Genomic DNA, 23,369 nt, shown 5'->3' on the forward strand with positions numbered 1-23,369 from the left:
GGGACTTGGAAAAGGACAAACATTGCACCTGTTGTGTTAAAAATAAACGATTGAGTCTTTGAGGCTTTTCCTGTCATTGCTCCTTTAGTAAACTTGGATGTTTGTATAAAAATGCATGACGGAATTTGCTGCAGCTCAGGTTTAATAGCTACCGTCGCGTTGTCTGACATGAAGCTGGAGTCGTGTTCTTACTTCGGTCGGAGCAGCGAGGCCTCTGTAATTCCCCCGGCTATGTGACAGCGGTTATTAAACCTGCGTAACACCTGCTCAGCGGTGAGGCCGTTGTCGGGGATGTGACTCGGCCCTTTTTGTCTTTTATTCGCTGTAATCCACGCATGTGTAAGTGGATCCTCTAAGAGCAGGATAACTCCCTTTAAGCTGTTTCGAAACACTGCAGGAGGGACCACGAATCCACTCGCTTCTCATTTACCTCCGCAACTTCAGTATTTAGTGCAAGATGCTTTTACCCCGGTGACTAGACCTCCAGCTCCAGGTTCTGGACTAATGGGGAAGGACGGCGTCGGGAGGTCGCTGGTTAGGGAAGCGAGGAGCGAATAAACGAGGCGTCGTTCGCGACTGGATCGTCCTGATGGGTAGGAGGTGAACCTGGACGAGCCCCTGGACTGGATGAGGAGGGGAAATGATCCAGAGAAGGGAGGGGGGGCAGTGGTGGCGGTGGCTCCGAAATGGGGAGGGTCACACACAAGCACACTCTTTGTGTGCCTCTAATCCCCCCAGCCAACACAGCTTTGGCCAGGTTTCATCATGAAAGTGCCATGAAATAACTACTTTTTTTCTCTCCTCGCAGTAAATCTCCCCTAATCCTGCGGGCTGCGGAGACAAAGGCCTCTGGGACCTAATCCTGGAGCTTTTAGTGGGGCTGAGGGGCTGGCCGACGGAGCCTCTTCTAAATGACTTATTTCTATCGGACACTAATATAGCTTGACAGCCAAGAACAGTGAAAGGAGGAGGAGGAAAAAGCCACGGGAGGAGAAAAAAAATAAAAAAATAAAGGAGCACAAACATTTTCACATATTTTGGGAGTCTGAGCTGTTGATTGTGCGCGAATGTGAAGAGGAGAAGTGAGTCGTGGCTTCTGGTCCGCGCCCTCGAAGAAGAAGTACACAACGGGGAGGACGCGAAGATTAATAACAAAAAAGTTTTAAAAAAAAACACAGGAGTCTGTCTTTACATGGAGGAATCTACCTGTGGCATCTTGTTTTTTGATACTTTCATTTTACTTCACAAAAAAAGAGTAAATACGACAAGTGTCCTTGTCCTGCCGTTGATGTATATATAGTCCATTTGTCTCCGTTTTCTCGACATTGTTCCTCTTGTTTTACATCATATAAAGATTTAATGCGTCAAGATAGGCTGCTTTAACGCTGCAGAGGGGCTCCATCTTCCACAAATGTCCAAATGTTCCTGAAAATGCAAACTTCTCCTCTATTCATTTGTGTTTGTTAAAGATTAAACTGTTATAGGCACTAATGATTGACTGAGTCACTGTCAACGTCAATGTCGGTCCAGAAGGTTTCTCCATATTATTCCTCATTAACACGTAACTGTTTTTGTAAAATCCTCCCGAGACCAATAAGTGATCTCGGGCTTTATAAATAACCCAGACTTAATAGGACATATAATTTATTTGTTTATTTATTTTTTTAACCGAGCTTTGCATTTTTAATTCCTCCATTTCTCTTTATTTGGGATCAGTGGGACCTAAGAACAATAAAAACTAACCATCGTCTTTGAAAATGATGTCCTCATGTGTGGACACGTAGGTTAATTCACTCAATATTATGATAAAGTCACCAATATGTAGCAAAATATAAAACTGTCCGATTTCATGTGTGAACATGGCTGTGCAAAAGCAGAAATGCACATAATACTAATCGAGTACTAAGTTATAGCTTGTTAGTATTGATAGAAGTTAATAAGCAGAAGTTTCAGCTGTGAACTTTGATGATGTTTTGAACCTTGTCCACCTTTGCTATGTCACGGCTGTAGAATGAGTCCACTGAAATGCCTGCTGTCGCGTTTTTTTACACCAACTAGTATCTAGTTATGAGGATAAAACTTTAAATGAAGCAGAGTGAGCTTCCACAAACCTAAAACTTAGAGGTTTGTCTGCACCTCATATTTAATGCTACGGAAAATATTTACTAAACGTCCTCCAAAGACTCTGAATGAATCTCTCCAGAGTCTAATAATCCCCAGGATGAGCTTGTAACTACCAAATTATGACGGAAAACCTGTTTATAGAAGTCAGAAATACTTTAATGTAACACAAGATACTGTGGAGTTCCATTATAGAGGAGATAGTAGCTATAACTATATAAGAGATAGTTTAAATCCCAGGATAATTCAGACTCTATTTCAAACATATTATCAGTAAAACATTTGAAACCATTGTGATTATAGTTTATGAGCTTTAAGATGATACAATTTGCTCGAAATTTGCAGTTTTGATTCAATATTTGCAGGAGTTTCGCAGTCAGATCTGGGGACTGGACAAATGATCCATGTAGCCCAATGCTGTTTCCTTCTTTATGCTCAGTTGTGAAGCTATTGTGACATTAAAAAATAAAAAATCACAAGGTTTAGGTGGTTAAATATTTTGTGAATCTGAAAGTAACATTTTAAAATGCCTCAAGCCGCCTCTAAAGTAGCGTGGAGAACATGAGTGAAGAGTGGAAATATCTCCAAATGTTTGAGTACAGTTTCTTTTCACCGACAGTAAATGGTCCCGGGATGAAGGTTTTGTGCGTTAAATGACAGGCTGGAGGGACCGTATTCCCTCCGGATGTTTGATGTTTCCCTGAGTAGACTTCTAATTTAGCTCAGCTGGATCTTAAGAAATTGTTCTGGCTGAGTGGGGCTCAGATTAACTTCACACGGTGACAGTTCAGAGGCAAAATATGGTGCCTGTTAGCAAAACAAACCCTTAGAGAAAACCCCCTCCGAGGGGGGAGACTGTCAAAACCAGCGGTATGGGAGAAAGAGGACTGAGAAGGAGAGGACAATCAAAGGCTGTTATTTTAATCTGCCCTGGCTCGGAGATTAGCCGACCACATTGTTTTAATTGTTTTAACGGGAGGGAATGAAATGCTCCCTTATAGGAGGATCCTTGGCATAAATCTCTCAAGTTCAATAGTTTCAAAAACTTGAGCTCCTTGCAACCCCCCTCTCTTCCCTCATCCCACCTAATCCCGGCTAATACCTTTCTTTCTATTGGCTAATGGCTGAGGGGAGCCTGGGTAAATGCTTCTTAAATAGTCGTGGGTGAGAATGGTTTCGGAGAATTAGATCCGTGCCTCGACAAAGGGCGCTGCTGTGTCGAGGATATAAGGCCCCCGAAACTGGACTAAGAGACACTGGACTACCGAGCGCCGCGGCCGAACTGGACCTGAACCTGGATCCGCACCCGGTTCTGCTCCGGATCTGACTCTCAGGTAAGAGAGGGGACTAACAACCTGGGATGGAAGAGATTTAAATAATGTTTTCACCAGGGATGAGGTAATATATCTACTATAAGGGTCAAAAAACCCAAGCAGGTGTAAACACCTAAAAGTATATTTTAATTTCTATGTAGAATATTAACCCATAGAAAGTGGAGTTTACATGGTGAATAAAATGTTTATCTAATTTTGTTTTAAATGCATTTATTTATTGGTTATAAGGCTTATGGTTGATCCAGTCTGTTAACAACGAGGATGGTGAGTTTTAGAGGCAAATTGTACTAAAATGTGGACTTTGAGGGTGTTTAAGAGTCTCTAAGAGTTTAAATGTCACAGTGGAAGGAGCAAAGTGGGACTTAAACACTTATTTCTCTTCCCTAAGATCCACCATGAACTCCTTGAATTTCTGCGGGACGTCCGGCGGCCCCGTCTTCCCCCTCCACGGTGTCGGCTCCATGCTGTTCGACCTGCGCCACCAGGTGGCGGAGCAGTACCACGCTTACTCCGCACCGGGCCCCGCGGTGCACACCCTGTCTGTGGCGGAGAGGCTGGCAGGTGGGTCAAACAGGAGGAATTAAAACCTCCCCAAGTTTTAACAAAAAGGGGGTTTTCTTTTAGTTTTTAGGAAATATATTCAAGCTTCTACTCCACTACGTTCATTTAATAGTTCATGAACCAAATATAACTGTGAGTAAACAATGATGATCTGTATTATTATTATTATTATTATTATTATTACCATAGATTAAAATTAAATTAGTGTCTCAGTAAAGTTTTAACCTATTAAAATTAGTCTGATTTTGTCGCCAAATGAAATAAATGAATTCATCGATATTTAAATATACATTAATATGAAATCTAGTGATCTTACTTTTGGCATTTGTTAGTCATACTTTTGTACTTTTACTTTTTTTTCTTTATTTTTACTTATTTTAAGTTAAGAGATCTCAGAACTATACTATACTATTTTTAAAGAAAGTCTTAAAAGGCAATAATTTGACAGGCAGACGGTTTAGATGATCTTCTTTGAGCTCTGGTGTTTCCAGGGTTTATTATAACCGATTTTTCATTCATTGTTATTGTAGCTGTTATTGGTTTGTTGTTGCATTGGTTTTGTTCTTGTTTTTTTCTTCGATATTATTTTAATTATTATTGTTATTATGTTGTGTGAACCAGGCAGCTTTTTTTTATTTTATTTTATTTTTTATATATTTTTTTTTTTGCAAGTTAAACTTAATTTCATGTATATTTGATTATTTTTATGTGTATTTTAACAGAACCCAGGAAGAGTAGCTGCTATAATGTGTAGCAGCTAATGGGGCTCTTAATAAAAACAAAGTCAAATTTAATATTTAAAAAAAAAAGACAATTATAAAAGACTAAATTGCTCCATTAAGCATAATAATCAACTCAAATGTTGTTGTGCTACTAGTATTAATCCAATATTTTCATTTAGAATAAAACTTAAAACACAATTTATCAAGTATTTGCAACATGTGGCTCTTTCGCTTTGACTTAAACATCCTGCAGCGCTTCACACTTCCTCCATTACCTCCACTAATGCAGAGCAGCCTGCAGATGCAACTTTAGAGGGAGCAAACCTTTCACCTGATGAAATACGCGTGAAGTGAGTCTGCTTTAGATAAACCTTCTCCACGGCGCTGAAGATGTTTTGTTGTCGCTGGCAGAGCTCATCCTGGAGGCTCGCTATGGCAACCAGCAGAAGCAACGCCGCAGCCGGACGGCGTTCACGGTGTCGCAGCTGCAGGCTCTGGAAAAAGCCTTCCAGCAGACGCAGTATCCAGATGTGGGCATGAGAGAGAGGCTGGCCGTGTGCATCAACCTGCCCGAGGCCCGCATCCAGGTGAGAGCCCCCCCCCCCTCAGTCACCTGACTGATACCTGAAACCAAACGGTCTTTTAATCTGACAACATTTATCTCCAGTGGAGAATATGTAGCATAAGCAGACAATTAGAATAAGAGCACATGCATAAATGTAAAAACTATAATATATATATATATATGTACAAGTATAAGTGAACATGTTGCTCTGTGATGACACTGACTGTGTCGCACAGTGGGAATCTATGGACTATATGGAAATAAAGTGAACATGAGTTATTGCACAATATCACTATAAATATGGGTTATTCCACGGAAGGAATTTTTCCATCCGACTGACTCAGAGTGCCACGTCAAGACATTTTCCGTTCTGCTCTTTCTCGTCCAGGTGTGGTTCAAGAACAGGAGGGCCAAGTTTCGTAAAGGGCAGCGATGTTCTCCTCTCTCCAGAGACCACAGCCTGGAGGAGGCTTCGCACCACAACAAGACGGACAAGGAGGAAACCGGGACCGAAGGCAAAGAAGACGTCGCACCGTCACACACCGGCGGCAACATCCCTCCTCCTCCCATTCCTCCTCCTTCTCATCATCCTCCCGTGGATAAGAGCAGGGAATCAGACTCTGACACCCCCCGGTGTCCCCTCCGGCTCCACTCTCCTCCCATTTTCCCCTTCATGACCGGGCAGGAGTGTTACGGTCACCCACCTCAGCAGCAGGTTGTAGGTTTATTGTCCGCCGAGCTCGCCCTCCCCCCCGTGTTCTGGCCCATCCTACAGCAGCACAGCTCCTCCTTGGGGCTTCCTCCGTCGCCGCTTACCAAGAACTGTAGCCTCTCCCTTCAGACTGCTCGCTCCGGCGAAGCGATGCGTCACCCTCACCCGGGGCTTTAACTGATAGATACAGATCTCTCCCTTTCCATGCACCTGATGTATTCCTGTTTGGAAACAGAGAACAGACATTTGTTTTCCTCCCCCGTCTGTCTAAAGGGACATAAACGTCACATACTTTCTGAGTCTGCTTTAGTTAACATTTGTCTGAGTGGCTCGAACAGAGCTGGCTGTCTATTATTCCAGACATTAAACAATGTAACCCCTCATTTCAAACGCACTGTCTTCTTCAGCATTGTGTAGCTGGCTGTGCTGCCGTGGTTTGTTTTTGTAGACAGCGAGAAAATGGGTAAAAAAGCATTTGAGAAATTGTTCCTGATTGTAACTGAGCACTGCAACATAGTGACGTCAAATAAAATTATTTGCACCTCTTTGTTGATTTGTTTTCTTTAAAATAAGTTTCCGACACTTAAAGTGTACGACACAAACAGGCATGAAAATGAAACATCTCTTTCAAGAAAATTGCAGACATAACTGATCTGATGCAGGGACAGGGGATTAAATAGTTAATTCATTTTAGATTTTAACTGTGGAATAAAATTTTGCAGAGTAGAGAAATAATAGAATTAAGACTAGACTTTTACTTGTAGTAGATTAAATTTACTATTAGTGATTTTACTTAAAGTACTGAGGTCTGTGTTGACCAGACTGTGGATGGTTTTCTTGGCTTTATTCGTGTTAAAAGTGTGACTTTGCAGCGGCTAAGCTCAAAGCTACGTACGTACTAAGGATGTCCGTCTCGATCCAGAAATATCGATACTTCCGATCCAGGCAATTTTATTAGAATCGATCTTCACATCAAAATATCGATACAAAGTCCACTTTCACAATAATATTTTTATGACACAGAATCTGTCATCAACTAAAAAAATAAAAAATAAAAAACGCAAGAGAGAAGGAGTGTAGGGAAGTGCCCTCCACACCTTCAGAAAGGCAGGAATATGCTGGAAATGCATCACGGTGCCAAACACAGGTATATACACGTAGATAATGTCAACATGCTGTTGTTGCTTAACAAAAACATATAAATGGGAATGATCTTTTTTTTTTTTTTTTTGTCAAAGTTCAAGTTCTTACCTGAAGACCACTTTATCTGATCCAAAAACAATTATATCAAAGTCAGAGAGACTGTTCCTATTTTCAAGTTTTTTAAAAGACATATTTTTAAAAATGTGATTTGCTCAGCTCTTCAGTTGACTTGTTGATTTTAACAGATTCTCTTTAGTTGCTCTGATTAAAGACAAGTTTTGATAGTTTATTAAATTCTTAAAAAGAGGTATAATATACATTTTACAAAGGTATAATACACACACACACACACACACACACACACACACACACACACACACACACACAAATGTTCATTGTAAAACTCATCATTTCCGCATACACGAGTAGATGTCTAAAAGTATCGGGATATTAGCCTTGGTATTGCTTTTGGTATCGGATCGCAAGGGAAAATTTGTGGTATCGCACATCCCTTGCTACGTACGCACGTCTGACCTGGTCTCCGTATTCTCAACCCACTTACGTCAGTTTCCCGGCGTTGCGCCGTGCGTAGTGCGCCAACGTAACGCGGCGAGGCTTAAAGAGACAACGGTGAAATCATAGCAACTTGGGGACAAGAGAAACCAAACGAGAAACGACCGAAGAAACCATGACTTCGACTGCGTTTCGATAGCTAACACTTAAAGGTAAACCCGCCTTCTGGTTACGACAGGTTTATTTATTTATTAATTTTAGTTTTACACCCCGAGCGTGAGTGTTTATTTGAAATAAAGTCGCCGTATATTAACGATCCTGCTGGGGCTTCGTATGCTATTATGCTAACTGGCTAGCTGGTGAGCTAAGCGGTGAGAGATCCCAGGCTGTGTTTAGGATTAAGGAGTTGCCCGGCAGTGGTAATTTGCAATAGCTGAAATCTGATCCCCCCAAAAAAACAAAACAAAACAGAAACAGAAACGACATTTCCAGGTGAATCGATGATTACTTTAATCGTAATGGTAACATCGCGTCGCTTGAGATTATTTGTCAGCTATTATTAAGCCTTTACTAACTAGCCAGGTATATGTCAATCAATGAATATTTGATGCTCTGTTCTTCCTCAACTTGTACCATTAGGATCTATTTCTGTGTGACATTGTGTTATTAACATTACATTAGAATGCATCGTTGGCTGATTCTTTTTTTTTTATTTATTAAATTAGGCTTTGGGCCAAGTAAATGCTAGCTGGGGGTTAGCTCAATCCAGCTGTGCGGCAATTCAGCTTAAAACATGAAAATAAACGACTGCATTTGGGGCTAATTTATGGTCTGTTTACACAGCTAAATGTGGCAGCTTCGTATTTAGTAGCTGTTTAAGATACCCTGAGCTTCACAGCCACCGAGAGGATAGATAACCTGAGAGGATGTGGCCTTGTTCTCCGAACTAGCTGGTTTATATGTCAGCGACAGCTTTTTTTTTCAGGGGAGCCTTACCGACGGCGTTTGTTTACCAAATTTTACTTTCATTTTTGTCATACCTTATATAAAAAAAACAAAAAAACAAAAAAACAAACGTCATGAGAAATGAGTAAAGAAGAGAGAAGAGAGGCTAAAGCTAAGTGACAGCTGGTGGAGCCCATTTCTTAGCATGTTAGCTTTTAGCAATCATTAATGTTGGCTCAAAAAAAAAAAAAAAAGGCAGACAGGGAAATATTTGTCAGTCTGGTTCAGTTACCTCTATTAATACTATGTTTCATGCAGCCCTCATTGGTGTTTTGACTTGTATTTATAACATATGAAATAGTCTTGTGTCGTATTCTTGCTAGCCATGAATGTCTGCCCCTAGGATTTCGTTTTATCATTTAATAGATTTATGGTCTTAGTATTTCTCCGAACTCCTCCTCCACACTGTAACTATACTGTCCTCCATTTAGTTTTTATTATTTAAGCGACTGTGGTCTTTGCCAGACAGCTGCAGTGAAAAACAATGCACAACTTCCTGAAATGAGTCAGTCTAGACACCAAAAGTTAGCAGAGAGAGAGAGAGCAAGTTATTTAAATCTGCATTGCCTCTCGGGGCTATAACCTATACTGGCTCGATGTTATGTGTTTGAATGCACAGACCGGTGTCTATTTGGGTCACCTTGAATCAGGTGCTTTCGTGTAGTGCACTTTGCCATTTCAGGAGTTGTTGTGATGGTTTTAGCATACACACCCTAATGGATTTTACCCTCCTCATTGAGCGTATCTTGTGACCAGGTAGGCAGGTTTCCTCTCGGCTCTGCAGTAAGTATGGTCATATGTCACTCAACAAGGAAGACAGTGTGATGGGTGGTGACATACCTGCCTTATAAATGTGTTTCTATTTTTAGCGCTGCACACTGCAGTAATGAAGGATTGCAATCATTCTTTCTGTATTTTCCACTGTTTGCTAAATTGGGCTGTGTCATGTATGTACTCATGTGCTTTTTAAAGCATTTGAGGCGTCGGTAACTATACTTTTTAATATAGTTTTGCATTATCTAAACCATTTGTGGTAGAGTTAAGCACAGTTGAAACTGTTATGTCTGGAATTTCGCATTAAACAATGTCTGAAAATTGGTATTGCCGTCGCAAAACAATACATCCCCAGTCTTGTCAGATGGCTGCAGACGAGACTCTGTCCAAATTCTTCCCATTGATGCAAATGTTATGATGTTATGAGGCATTGCATTAGTCATTGATCTGCGTAAGTGCCTTTCCATAGGAAAAAAGTAGCTGCCCATCTCTAGTGCCTGCATTACCTGCCCTCCTCAGCCCTCAGCAGAGTCTTAGATTGTGGACACAAAGGCGTTAGGAGAGACGTCTGCATGTGTTTGTTTGCAAAAAAAAGGCTGCACGGCGCGCGCTGATGGATGAGTTTTCTTTTTAGTTTTGTTTGTCTGAGACTACTTCCACCTTCAGCTCAAGACTTGAGACTGAAACTTACCTCAGCAGCGTTTCACAACATTAGACATGTCGTTCGTGTTCATAACACACTGTTATTTGGAAAAGAAAAGAAAAAAAAAACAAAAAAAAAACAGTTTCCTCCTAATGTCTGAAGTCCACCATGGAATATTTCTGCTGTTATCGATTGCCTTATTGAATTTGCTTTGCGCCCGTCTGCATCGGGATCTCATTTCAGCTGTAGTAAGGAACAACCGCGATAGACATAATTTGATATTCAAGTAAAAGGTTAATTTTTTTTTTTGGAAGTTTTAATCTCGTAATGGATTCTAAGTGTTATGGGAACAGATAATGATTGATTTGAAGATTTTGTCAATATTCTGCCATGTAGATTGCTTTTACTTATTAGTACATGTGATTGTGTGGAATAGTTGTAAACGTAATGACTGAGTTAAGTGTGAAAACCGATTAACCTCTTATCATTTCAGCCTTTTTTTGCAAACAAACGCCTATTTAGGACGTACCCAGAGTAAACTGAATGCTGTTAATGAACACGTCGGCCTCTTTTGAAAGCCAAGACTCTGAGGTTTCTATGACAAAAGAAGTATTGGTCTTGAGTAATCAAAGTTGGCACACAGTTAAAAAAAAAAAAACGAAGTTGTTGACTGAAAAAATGTGTTGGTTGACTTTTATAATGACTTTAATCAGTGAACTCAGAAGAGAATTACATATTGCATGCAGCATTTACTCAAACACAACTCGTGCACAGAGCTTCTGATTGACGTTAAAGGGTTTAAACAGAAAAGTGCATTATAATATTTACTGATTTCCGATCTGTTTTTTTGCTTCTCTTTTGCAGATAACCAGCTGACGTCAAACGCGCTACGGTTTCTCTGACTCCAGGTTGCATCCTCTGCCGTGGGCCCCCGCAACATGGAGAGCGCCCACTGTGTCACTGAAGGCTGACCAGAAGGAATGAGGAACTCCCGGAGATGTTCCCAAGTGGCCTTGTGGATGCAGTAGCTGGGTGTCGGAGTGCTTTTTTATGACTGGTATTGCATGTGTGTCCGTGGGCACATCCTTGCAACCGGCTGCCTATCGCTCAGGCGGGGACATGCTACTTTGAGACTGGAGCTAAGAAACACACAAGAAAAGAAAGGAGCCCCTCTGGTAAACAAGGAGCACAAAGAGGGGAAAAAAGGGAAAAAGCTGCCCGATAGACACACGGGCCACTTCAGCCGCGGTTCAAGTGTCCTCTGAGCCACTGCACATTTTTAACAGCGACACCTCTTCCTTGTCCTCTTGAGACTTGTCTCCCTCTCCCCTCTCCCCGAAAAAAAAAGCAACCTCCAACGTTGTTATTGGAGTTTCTATGGTTTGCATGGCTGGAGAATAACCGTGGAGAGGCCAGGGTATCACAAGCTTATGGATTTTGATAAGAGAGGGGGCAAGGGAGAGACCGAGGAAGGAAAAAAGATGTCTAAGACGACAGGCGGCAGGACTGGACATGGGGGCAGGAGTTCGGGGACCAATTCGGGAGTTCTTATGGTCGGCCCAAACTTCCGCGTGGGCAAAAAAATCGGCTGCGGGAACTTTGGAGAGCTGCGGCTGGGGAAAAATCTCTATACTAACGAATATGTGGCCATCAAATTGGTAAGTGGAACGCATGACGTCTCAGCCGTCTCACACATCGTCATCATCTCATCTGGTCCATCTCCGGCGTCTTCACACGCCAGTTATAGATTTTAGCAATAGAATAATAAAAGTTTGCTCTGAACTGCACAGAGTGTGTTGTAGTCCAATCGACAGTTTCACCTAAGGGAGAAAGACACAGGAAGTAAATAAGAGCCTCCCCCCACCCCCCCAACCCCCCCCCTTTCCCACAGCCCGTCTTCATGTACTGTTAATGCGTCAACCATGCAGTGTGTTTATTGAAGTGGTGAAGAAGCTGAAACTAATCAGGAAATATCTTGAGCCATGTTCTCCATTTTTTTTTTTGTTTTTTTTTTTTTTTTAAATAAGCTGTAATGTGTAGTTAATGCCCCCAAGCATTTATGAAACGAGACGCTTGCTAAACTTCCTGTTTCATATTTTTTCTCAACAGTTTAAAAATAATTATGTCAATTCATGTGGATCTCTTTTTTATTTTTTAAGAACCAGGCCTTATGAACAGTCTAGAGAGATAATTGACTTTTTGGTTTGTGTCAGCACCAACACTTTTTTTTTTTTTTTTTTTTTGGAGGGGGGGGCGGCGGTTAAGAAGCACTTCGACAGACTGTGAGAAACCACATGAAATGTCAAGGCCTGTTTATTTTCTGATTGTTAGATTCTAGGGCAGCCAGTAAACTGCTCATCCATTTCCTCAGAACGTCAACTTTTCTTTTCACTTTTTTTTATTTTTTTTATATATATTTTATGTGCTATAGATGTGTGGCCACTTGCAACACTTAAAATCACCGGGGGCACAGACAGATGATGACTTAATGTACGCAGGGCCTGTCTTAAATTCTAGTTAAGTTATTTACTCTGAAGCTGGATGCCAACAGCACCACAGCTCCACCAGTCTGTCTGTGATTACCCTTAACATTTCTATCTCCCATGGAGGTCATTATCTCTGAGCGGGCACTCTCTGAAAGCTTTGCCAACCGCAAAGAAGGCAGAGGTTAGCAAACAGCTATAATTTCAGTTCTCCTCTTCTCTGAAATCTTTAATTGTGCTCGCTGCCTCTCCCCCTTTTCCCTGTGAACCCTCCCATCTGTTTGGGTATTTTTATCCCCATGGTGTCCGGCTATATCTGGGTCTGGCATTAGAGAGCTATAACACTGCTCCGTTGGATGTCACGGCCCACTGGACCCGCCGTTTATTTTAATGTACAAGTGTAATAGCGACAGGAGGAAGTGTGCTGAAGTTGTCATCGAGCTTGACGAGGCCCGACTAATAGAAGGGCCTGATTGTGAGGATTATTCAGGATTTAATTTTCAGAGCTGCTGCTGTGATGGCTCCTTTCTTGTTTACAAAAAAAATGATGCATTTCATTCTTTAACGCGAATCGGCGGGGTTGTCCTGATTGGTGTCGGGCCCATTCATATTGGGCTTTAGTAGTTATTTATTTACTCAATATTAAATGATCAGTACCGGATCGAGGGATGAAAATAGGACCCGACTGATATGGCTTCTTTCAGACTGATGCTGATTCCGATATTAGGGCATAAACATTTTTGATGACAGAAAATACCTGTTTTGATATCTTAAATATTCCAGACACTTGTCACAAAGATACGAAAGACTTTTATTATCAGAACAAGCAGTATATGAACATTTTAAACATTAAAATTAAGCACAAATATTAACATCAACCAGAAATGCTTTTCCCTCCTCAACACCTCAAGTTAAACGACACAAGTCTGTGCGCTGCTGAGAATAAATACAACCCACAACAGGGTTTGCATGGTTCTGGGCGCATTATGCTAATCTGCTCCGGTCTGGTAGCGTGCAGCTGCCTGAGTGAGCGTAATATTACTTCGAGGTACCGTAACATTACAGTTAACGTTCAATGTGCCGTTACTGACTCAGTTAGAGTCTTCAGCAAGCTAATATTTCAGCTAGTTCTCTTAGCTTTATCCTAACTTTAGCTATTGCTGACTCTGTTAAAGTGATTCGCAACATCATTTTTAAGCTAGGTTATGCTAACTTTAGCTTGCTAGCGTATCAGTGCCCACATGCCGTGGGCCGTGACTGTGGAGTGTCCTCAGCTGGACATAATTTCTAAGAAAAAACACCATATTACCTGCGTTTTATTAGTGAAAAATAAGTGTTGACATCTGTGTCAGTCGACCAGCTTTTGGCCGATTAACCATTATTCTCTGATTGGCTATAATCGGCCAATTTATCGGTCGGGCTGTTCTTGCATAAGTAGTTTTTGGCTCTTCGTGTGGCTCGGCCCGACATGGAGAGGGCTTCTCCCTTGTCGCAGACTAACCGGAGACTCCAGCACAGTTGTCCACCCACATGTTTCTGTCTGTCCCTGATCTCACAGCTCTCCGGGGGTAACCCGGTGAATGTCACTGCCTGTCGAGTGGGGCTTCTGTCTTGTCCGAGGCTGTTACTGAGCTCTTCCTTAAGGACTAAAACAAATAACAGCCCTGTTATCTACAACCACCTGCTAACACATGCTCGACTTGAGTGGAGCGTCCTCCTCACTTCACCGTTAATCGTTCACTTGTTGCTATTATCTAAAGCTATTTTTTTTTTTTTTTTACCGAGGATAGGAAATGCTATTTGTTGAAGGTGTTTAATTGACTGATTGTTGTTGTTGCTGTGTAAATGCATAGGTGTTGTAGTGCTTTTTAAACTGTTGACGGAGTGGGAACTGTCCAGTCATACTGTAAACAGGAAGATGTCTGTTGTCAGTTTCCTGGACGTATTAACGGGGCAAACTAGAAGCCCCAAAAACAGAGGCTAAGTCAACAAAATACAGCTGATAGGTCTCCACATTACTGACTAATTAACTGAGTAACTGACTTTCTTGCATAAACAGACTACAGGCCTTCATTTACCGCACTAGTCAACAAAGTAAACTAGCTTCAGTCTCAGGGAAACTTTTAAGGAAGTTAAATTTTTTTTAATTTTTTTTACCCGGTTGAACAAAGGTTGTTTATCTACCAGGCAGCCAATAAGGCAACACTAGCTACATGCGCATTGTAATTTGCTCAGTTGAATTATTTTTTTACCCTTGCCTCCAAGTCATAATGTAATAAATTGTAATTGGTCTCTGAAGGACAGCAAATAGTGATTGCTCAGTCTTCAGCCGGTGCGTCCAGATGACACCCGGCCGGGGACAAAGGTGAACGCCAGTGTCACCCTGCTTCGCCACGTGACGGCGGAGATATAAAGCCGTGCGGTCGGCCGCCAACGCGGCGCAGAGCCTCTTCCAGTGGATCTGGAACTGCTGTGAATGCTGCTGCTGCGAAAAGCAAGAGGGAAAGAGGGGAAACTGCTGAGCGCTCAAAGGTCGTCTTTGTTGGCAGGCCTTGTGGACACACAGTGGTCCAGTCTTTGGTTCAGCTGGGCGCTTTCTCACACTGACAAACGTCCGTGTGATGGAGGCAGGACTGTGTAGCTACTGCTCCGAGCAACACTGCGGGCTGCGCTTCCCCCCGAGGGGAGATCCCAGTGTTTTTTTTTTTTTTTTTTTTTAAAGAAACAACGCCGTTAAATCTCCGCTCGCCGTTGAGGCCTGCTCACAGACTAACCCACCCGTCAGGCTGCTGCGTCGTGAAAGGGTGAAGCGACGCACGCCATCCTCATCCGTGCACTTGCCACGGTGACGTAGCCGTCTGCTTAGAACATGACCATTGATTTATTTCCCCCTCCTCCACCCGAAGCATTTTACACATTTTCATTTTAACGCACTCGTCATTTCGATGCCATCTCCGTTACTATTTTTAGTTTAACACATCATCGTATCTCTCACTTTTTTTTTTTCTCGTCCACTCTGCAGTCTTACAGTCCAAACTTTCACTATGACTGTCTCCAGAAGACGGGCGGAGGGTTAATAAGTGAATGTAAGAGTGTTGACTCTTATTGTACAGCACGGTGCCTCCCTATAGCTCTGTGACGTTGGAGTGACCATCTACGGAGATGAACTCGGTAAAACACAGAGACCCACTGTGCATTGTGCTCCAGCCACATACATACATACAGGTCTGTGTTTTATATTAACAAAGCCCGTTCGAAAGCAAGGCCATGTTTCAGAAACACAGCAGGAGTCCACGCTTCTTATTCGCAGTCCTCGTTTGCTCTGGTTGGGATGACGAATGCCACGACTTGATTAGTGAAAGCTAATTACCGTTAAGTCCTTGAGTTGGCACTACGAACTTCAAAATTGTCTGGGTCTATTTACGTCTCATGTTTACCGAGACAAAAAAAAGTCACATTGGTGTTCAAAAAGATGCCGCAATGCCGTTTTGCAGAAAAACAAGAAGTGTCGATATCTGGGGGAAATTATCTCGCCGAGTGTGTCATGCAAGTTTGTGACAACTTGATTATATATATAGCTTTGGTCGAATAATCAAATGTCAACTGATTAACAAAACCTGATAAGCCAGATGAATGGTTAAAGCTGCATTATTAAATTTTTTATATGAACGACGTGTTGGACGGGGCTGAAATCAAAGAGCGTTAGCGACTGACTCTGCAGGTGTCCCTCGGTTCTACGGTGGGTTTCTCCGCTTTTATTGGTTTCGTTTCTTCAGACGACTTTCGGTTTTGTGCAGTGTCACTGCTCTGCGGTTTTCAGCAAAAAACCTCGCACAAACCCACATTACCTTCTCATCACCGGTTGCACGAAGTTAGCGTCTAGATGGCTAACATAACACGGCAGGACGTGTGTATGTTCTGCTTTTACGTAAACAAAATCAACCAAATGGAAAAATAAGATAAAATTATAAAAATGCTAAATGAAAGTGGGGCACATCACTCTTGTTGCAGCTTTTAAGTGTATTGGACCCATCTTTTTTTCATATACATTCATGTCACTGCTTCCGCTCTGAGACAGTAACTCAGTCTTTCCATCGAGTAAATCTCAGAATCAGGATCAGATATTTTTAAAAGGATGCAGGTCCTTCTTTTGAATAGTACCGTCCAGAGTCAAAACCCAGGTGCATTGTCCATGGGGAAAAAAAAAAAAAAATCTCTTCCAGAATCTGAACCGCTTTGTCCCAGAAACCAAGCCACTCGCGGGGCTGGTCGTTCGTGATACTCGTGATGGAAATCTGAGGTGTTGTATCCGACTCCCGCTGAAGCATGACGAGTGGCTCTGGTTGCAGCCTAGCTCAGCAGCTTGCAGCATCTCGCCATGAGGCAGTTGTCGAAGAAGCTGCGAAGGCACAAAAGCTCCATCAGCATGTTTGGCCAGAATTAAAGTGACATTTTGACGATTTAAGTTCTCTCCCTGCCCTGCTCGGGCTCTCTAGAGTGCACGCTGGGCAGACTGAATGAATAAATCCTAGGATGTCAACAGCATGTAAAAGCCTGCCTTCAGTCAACTAGCTAATCCTCTAATGAATCAGTAGCCAGCAGTATCACAGTGCGTTTCACACACACGCACTCGCGTTGTTTCTTTGAGGAGATTTAGTCGGGGAAAAACCTGCACATGTGGGTCTGAAATGCCGGTGACCTCGGAGTAGCATCGAGAACTGTGTCGGGGTTTTTATGTAGAAAAATACCAGTGCAAATTATGTCTACACAAAAAAATAGGTTTGAATACAGAGTAGGGTGTGTGCCTGCGGAGCAGTGACTGCTATGTAATTGTACCTTCCCAAGTGTGCATCCTGGTTTTAAAGCAAAACGCTCCGTCATAATTTCCATTTAAGAGTCGCTGTAGGAGTCACACTAACTGTACATTGTCCTTACGTTTTTTCTAAATTATATGCGATGCTCAAGACTATATAGCAGCAGTCACTCGTTTCTCACAATTTGTTTTCTTTTTATATTATGCTGACTGTCGTGAATTTCACTCCAGTGCTCTGTCTTAACTTTATTTACAGCATCGTAATTGACGTGGTAAACTAGAGCCAAAATAACCAAACCAGAATCAGATGATGGTAATTTGGGAAAGAGCTGACGCCAAATTGACCTCAGGTTTGTTTTTTAAGAGTTCGCTTTGCAAGAGGCAAAAGGCAGAGCCTGAGGTTGAAGCGAAAGCTGCTTCATGCCATGTCGCTGAATTGCCTCGGCCCAGCAGGATATCTGGGGCAGGCGAGCGGGAGTGGGACAGTGACTCATTTTTTTTTGTTTTGTTCCGCCGGGTAGATCTTGATCCTCAAACAAACCTCAAACCAGGAAGTCCACGTGTAAAATTAATGATATTAATAGGAAGTGCTGTTCAAAATCCCTGCTCGCTGACACATGTAAATATCACAGACACTTGCGACTTTCTTGTTGAGCCAGTTTGGAATTGGAAAAAAAACAAAAGAAATCAATTGCTCTGTGCGAACTGTAGCTGTTTCATTTTATTTTTTTTTTCTACACACATTTCCTTCACTGTAGCGCAGCGTCATGTTTTGGACCGATTCAAATTCGCTCTGGAGGCTGTGACAAGGAGATAGGAGCGGACACTTGTTATCTGACGTGAAACCGAAACCCGACTCGTCTGGTAACCAGCTTAACCAGTCGGGATTATTCAGCGCACGGGGGAGTTTGGAAAAAAAATCGCCCCTGGGTTGGTTTAGCTGTTTGCAGAGAAAGAGCAGACGAGTGTTGGATTTGAATAATGTACTTTAACCTCTGTCATTGTTTAATCTCGAGCCCAGTAAATAATATTGGCTCCTCGGATCGTAAATCGTAATAGACGACCAGTGACAGAAGCGAGTCTCCGGTCTCCGACTCTTTGTTGACTGTCCCGCGTCGTTTCTTCCAGCCATTGCAGGACACATTTGGACGGTATTTGTTGGGTACTGGCTCAAAGTTAAACAAATCACCAGGCACACAATACTACACATTGTGCTTAAGCCACTCCTCGCTCCTCTACTAAATGACAAAGGAGACTTGGTTTCATGTGAGTGGAACTTCCCATGACTGTGTAGATCGCATTGTGTTGTTGTGTTTGCGCTCCTCTCTGAGTGCACCAGCTGAGTTCAGCACTTTCTTTTTTTTTTTTTTTAAAGAGGGAGCCCAGTTTGCACACAATTTTCAAAAAACCCGGTCGTTCCACTTGTTCATTTAAGAGGGCGTTTTTAGTTTTGTAATGTTGTTACAGAAACAAATGGTGGCGCGGCTCGGGGTGTTGAAAGCCGACACGCCGTATTGACCGAGATTCTTTAAACTTCCTGAGTCAATACGACTTTCCATTATAAAATTCAACACCGAAATAACAATAATAAATAAAAAAAAAAATCGAAGACTGACGTGGATCCCGTCTTGAATGTTGAGAATGAAACACCGTGACGTGTCATTAATAGCTCAGTAAGCGCCACACCTCTGCTGCAGCCGCTCCCAAGGAGAAACACTTGATAATAATAATGTCCAAACCTCGATTGTTATGTGGGGCGTTTTATCCAAATGAAAATAATGAATAGTCCTTGACTCTGTTAAAATAATAAAAGTGTCATATTGTATAGATACAATCGAGGTCTAATTCTGGCCGATTCCAGCAGTGCCCCGATTATCACGCTGGGTTCTGGGAGGCAGCTGATGGCTCCATCTGGCTAAGTTAAATCTGAGCTGAAACTGGAGACGTCCTGGACGCCGGCCAGCTGTTGCTCTCTAGCACCGCTCGCTCCTTAAACGCCGCCTCCCAAACCACAGACACCTCCGACCATAAAGACGGCTTCAATAGAGGGGGGGGGGGGGACGGACGCACGCACCCCCTCGGCCAATCTTCATTTACCTGAGCCCCGCATCGATCCGTCAGCGTCATCGATACTTATACCGAGGCTTTCAAGCAAAGATGTTGACATTTGAGTTGCCCCCCCCCCCCCCCGTCTAAGATGAGATGAGTCACATTGGCTTGTTGCATATTGTGAAATGGTTTACTGGGTGTCAGGCAAAGGTCAGTGTCTATTCCGGGGCCTAATGCATAATGCTGGATCTGTTCCCCTGGACGTGGTGGCACACACACACACAGGCCTACACATATGCACACCCCTAAATGTGACACTGGCTGCCCAGATAAACAACACGGATATTTATTCGTGTGCCACATTACATTATCCCAGCTGTCTCGTACTCGCCTCATGCAGTTTTAAAGTGTGCAATCTTGTCAATGGGATCGGCCTCGATTTTTTTTTTTTATCATTGCAGGCGCTGAAAACCAGCTACAAAAAAAAATCACAGCTGAGTTAAAGGAGCAGAAAAATGAATTATATTGTCATCATTATAAATCTGTTAAACTGTAGTGTGTTATCAGACTGAGTTTACTGAAAAGCTCACCCATACGTGCACTGTCTGTGATGCTGAAGGTCTTGCTGCTGTTAACGACGAGAATTTCCCCATTGTGGGATGAATAAAGTCGCATCTTATCTTATTTGATCTTATCGTATCTTATCTTACCACATGGGCTGATATGTCTACAAGGACAGTGAGCGGCTAACGGTGACATTACGCAACAGTAAATAATCGAGCCTTCCTCGCTAACGCTAGCCAGCATGGCACCTTTGACCGATGCTTCGCTGGAGACTAGCGGTGCGTTCCATTCGTACTCAGAAGTCGGGATTTCTCAGTTCCAAGTTGGATTTTGTACTCAGAAAGTTACCAAGATGGCCGCCCCGTGTGTAAACAGTAATCAGAAGCTCCCGTAATATTCTGTTTATTAGCACTTGTTGCATTGAATCAGTCGTACAGACGGTATTTTTTCCGATATACATCTATTAAAACGCTGTTACAGTGTAATTTAAGTTTTTCATCTGTTATATGGAAACTACAAATCCATGTCGACCTAACAGTGTCTAAAATAAATAGCCTGGTAAAACCAAAACAGTGCAAAGCACCATCGTTATAGTGTATTTTTTCCTAAAAATGTTAAAACTTTTGAATATTTGTATAAATTTCTGCCTTGTGTGGTTTTGCAAATTCCATCACTGCAAATAATTCTGGTAAAAAAAAACTCTTGAGTTGGTTCAAGTAATTTGTTATTGTGTAACTTAAATAGTCTAAATTTAGTTTAACATTATAGCAATAGTATTAGTTAATATCAAGAATTTTATTTTACTCTGCACTTAAAAAGTGTAACTATTGAACACACCAAGTTTCCACCAATTTATATTCGGACAAGACGAGCGCTTTCATGGACGCGCCCATCTAGTTTTCAGACTTTCTGTAATTGAAACATCAATACCTCAGTACCGACTTCCAAAGTAAATGGAACGCACCATAGACCACCCCCAAATATTCTCATTGGCACTTGTTAAGTCGTTTCGCAGTAATTTCTCGCCCCTACTGGCTGGAGGATGTATCAGTAGATTTACAGCGAGTTGTTTCACTACATTCTTTGTGTTGTTTACACTTGCTTCCCTGCGAGAACACGTCAGGTGGTGTAGTTGGTGCCCCTTAATCTGGAACCATAAGCTAAATCATGTCCTGTGGTTGTGCTCGGATTTTCAGGTCTTATATTATGCGTGAGATTAGAGAGAAATATGTGTCAAGTTTCAACTTAACCTTCGTATTTTCTTCCTCCCTGGTCAAAACTGACCTCATTTTTAAAGCTGTGTCACTGAGCTTCAGCCAGTTTGCTGTATGTTGTGCACTTTTTTTTATTTCCATGGGCGGTAGACGGCATTTACGTAAAATTATGTGACGCATTTTGAAAACCGGTGAAACTCGACCCGGACGACAACAACATCAGCAAAGTAAATTGTGTTATGCAACCGCAACATCAACTCCGCTTTAGATTTTAAAATTGCATTATGTCCGGTGTTTGAGTGGGTTGTTGGTTAAGCAAGATCAGCTGATTAGTTTCCATGCATATGTTTTAGGTTTAGATTGCATGATGAATATGCGTTGCATTTTTTTTTTTTTTTTTTCCTGATTACATCTCTCATTTCTAGTTTCCTTTCATCCTCTACGTTCGGCGGTCGTTACTCCATCCAGTCACCGGGGTCATTTCTGATCTTTCTCAGCCGTGTTGGAGCAGAGATCAGATTTAGCCGAGATGACATCATATGCAGAGTTGGTTAATCCCAGGAAGGGGCCTGTATGCGGTGCCACTGCCCCCCCCCCCCACTTCATTTCCATCTCCATCAAGTCTTTGGAGGCTGCCGCGGGGTTAAAATACAGAAACCACCACGTAATCCGTGATGACATAATCACATATTTGTACAAGCTTCAAGTGTTCTACTCTTTTAAGAGTGATCCTTGAAATGGCATGTAATATTTCCGCTCGCACCCCCCCCCCCCCCGTCTGGTGCAGCTGCAGGATTTGATCCTGCTCGGGCGGTATTCGCTGGTAGTGCTAATATCAACAAATCTGTAAGCTTTTTTTTTTTTAGCAGCGAGCAACAGCAACGGCAGCCAGTGTAATTCATTTACCGCCGTTTGTGGTCCCGTCTTACGCAACTGCAGCCGCTCCGAATAGACACGGAGAAGCGATAACGGCGGCATCTGATTGGCTGCTCTGGCTTTTGGGAAGCTTCCCCTACGTTCTTGATGCACGGGATTAAGATGTCAAACTCCAACCCTGGCAGCATCTAAGGTGGAGATTTCCATCGTTTATCCGTTTAACACGATTTTTTTTTTTTATAGAAAATCCAGATGTAATGACGTATTGCACATTTTGCTTTTGTTTTTTATCGCCGCGTGCATCGTTCTGACAATAAACGGCCATAAAAGCCTGAAAGCTTTTTACAGTCTGAAATGCGTCTGAGTTAAAATGTCAAAGTCGAGCTAGGGTTCATTATTTCAGCGGAGTACATTACGAACAGCCATTACAGTGGTGGTCACAAGAGTATATTTGGATCTACACGGATCAGGCACACCATTAAAACCACCTTCCTAATATTATGTAGGTCTCCCTTGTGCCTCCAAAAGAGTTGTGACTCATCAGAGAGTGGACATCTGATTGGGTCCTGTGGTGCCTGATAACGTAACCTCTGTGGATCACCCCACATATACTGGATCAGTTTGGGATCTAGTGAATTTGAAGGCCAGATCAACACCTTTTGCTGTTCTTCATGTTTTTTTTGAGTTGTTCCTTAAGTGTTTTTGTGTGTGCATTCTGCTGAGGATGTTTGCTGCCATCAAGGAGTGTCACTGCTATGGGGTGGAAGTGCCTGGTCTGGTCTAGGTGCATGTTGCATGTCTAAATAACATCCACAGGAATGAATGCCAGGTCTAAACAAACGTTTTCCCAGCAGGACATTGCAAGATACCAGTGGTTTTAATGTTGTGGCTGATTAGTGCATCACTCTATTGATTGTCTAGTGCCATGGGAGTACCTTCGATAAGTTTTATTTACGTCCCCAAACAGAGTAAATTGTAGAAACTGCATGCCTCCTCTAGGACGCAGCAGCGGGAAAGTAGATTCTCACGAAGCCATTTTTCTTGGTGTGAGAGTCCCACCACACAAGAAGAAATTCTCTGTGCAGAAACACATGGCTGCAGCATGCGACAGCTGAGGTGGAGAGGTTACTCTAGCAGCAGGTCAGACAGGGAAGGGCCCTTCTGGGCTGCTGGTCAGCTGCCCTCGACACAGGCCTGCACACTTGGCGAATAAAATAGCTGCTCCGCTACACAGCACCACCATAACCGCAACTTCCTCTACTGTTTAAATATTACCA

General features: G+C 42.5%; 2 protein-coding genes across 5 annotated transcripts in view; both read left to right on the plus strand.

Moving 5' to 3' along the window:
* The first annotated feature begins 2,725 nt into the window (after positions 1-2,725).
* Positions 2,726-6,551, plus strand: zgc:101100 (uncharacterized protein LOC445169 homolog). The gene is made up of 4 exons (XM_047587604.1): positions 2,726-3,455; positions 3,844-4,016; positions 5,150-5,325; positions 5,692-6,551. Exons 2-4 carry the CDS (start codon positions 3,851-3,853, stop codon positions 6,190-6,192), a joined length of 843 nt encoding a protein of 280 aa, XP_047443560.1. The 5' UTR covers positions 2,726-3,455; positions 3,844-3,850; the 3' UTR covers positions 6,193-6,551.
* A 1,192-nt stretch (positions 6,552-7,743) lies between these two features.
* The window catches only part of csnk1g2b (casein kinase 1, gamma 2b), a 40,953-nt gene continuing 25,327 nt past the window's right edge, over positions 7,744-23,369 (plus strand). For all 4 annotated transcript variants that reach the window (XM_047587133.1, XM_047587135.1, XM_047587134.1 and 1 more), the window contains exons 1-2: positions 7,744-7,883; positions 10,958-11,751. In XM_047587133.1, the coding sequence (XP_047443089.1) occupies positions 11,524-11,751 (228 nt within the window). In that variant the 5' untranslated portion in view covers positions 7,744-7,883; positions 10,958-11,523. The remainder of the gene's footprint in view (positions 7,884-10,957; positions 11,752-23,369) is intronic.

This window comes from Mugil cephalus, chromosome 6 (genome assembly GCF_022458985.1).
Source record: "Mugil cephalus isolate CIBA_MC_2020 chromosome 6, CIBA_Mcephalus_1.1, whole genome shotgun sequence".
Lineage (NCBI taxonomy): Eukaryota > Metazoa > Chordata > Actinopteri > Mugiliformes > Mugilidae > Mugil > Mugil cephalus.

What these genes read in the sequence shown, in the direction of transcription:
- zgc:101100 (XM_047587604.1), top strand. Translation starts at nt 3,851, where the DNA reads ATGAACTCCTTGAATTTCTGCGGGACGTCCGGCGGCCCCGTCTTCCCC. An exon ending in TGTGGCGGAGAGGCTGGCAG is followed by an intron (nt 4,017 to 5,149) that starts GTGGGTCAAACA and finishes TGTCGCTGGCAG; the next exon opens with AGCTCATCCTGGAGGCTCGC. An exon ending in TGCCCGAGGCCCGCATCCAG is followed by an intron (nt 5,326 to 5,691) that starts GTGAGAGCCCCC and finishes TTTCTCGTCCAG; the next exon opens with GTGTGGTTCAAGAACAGGAG.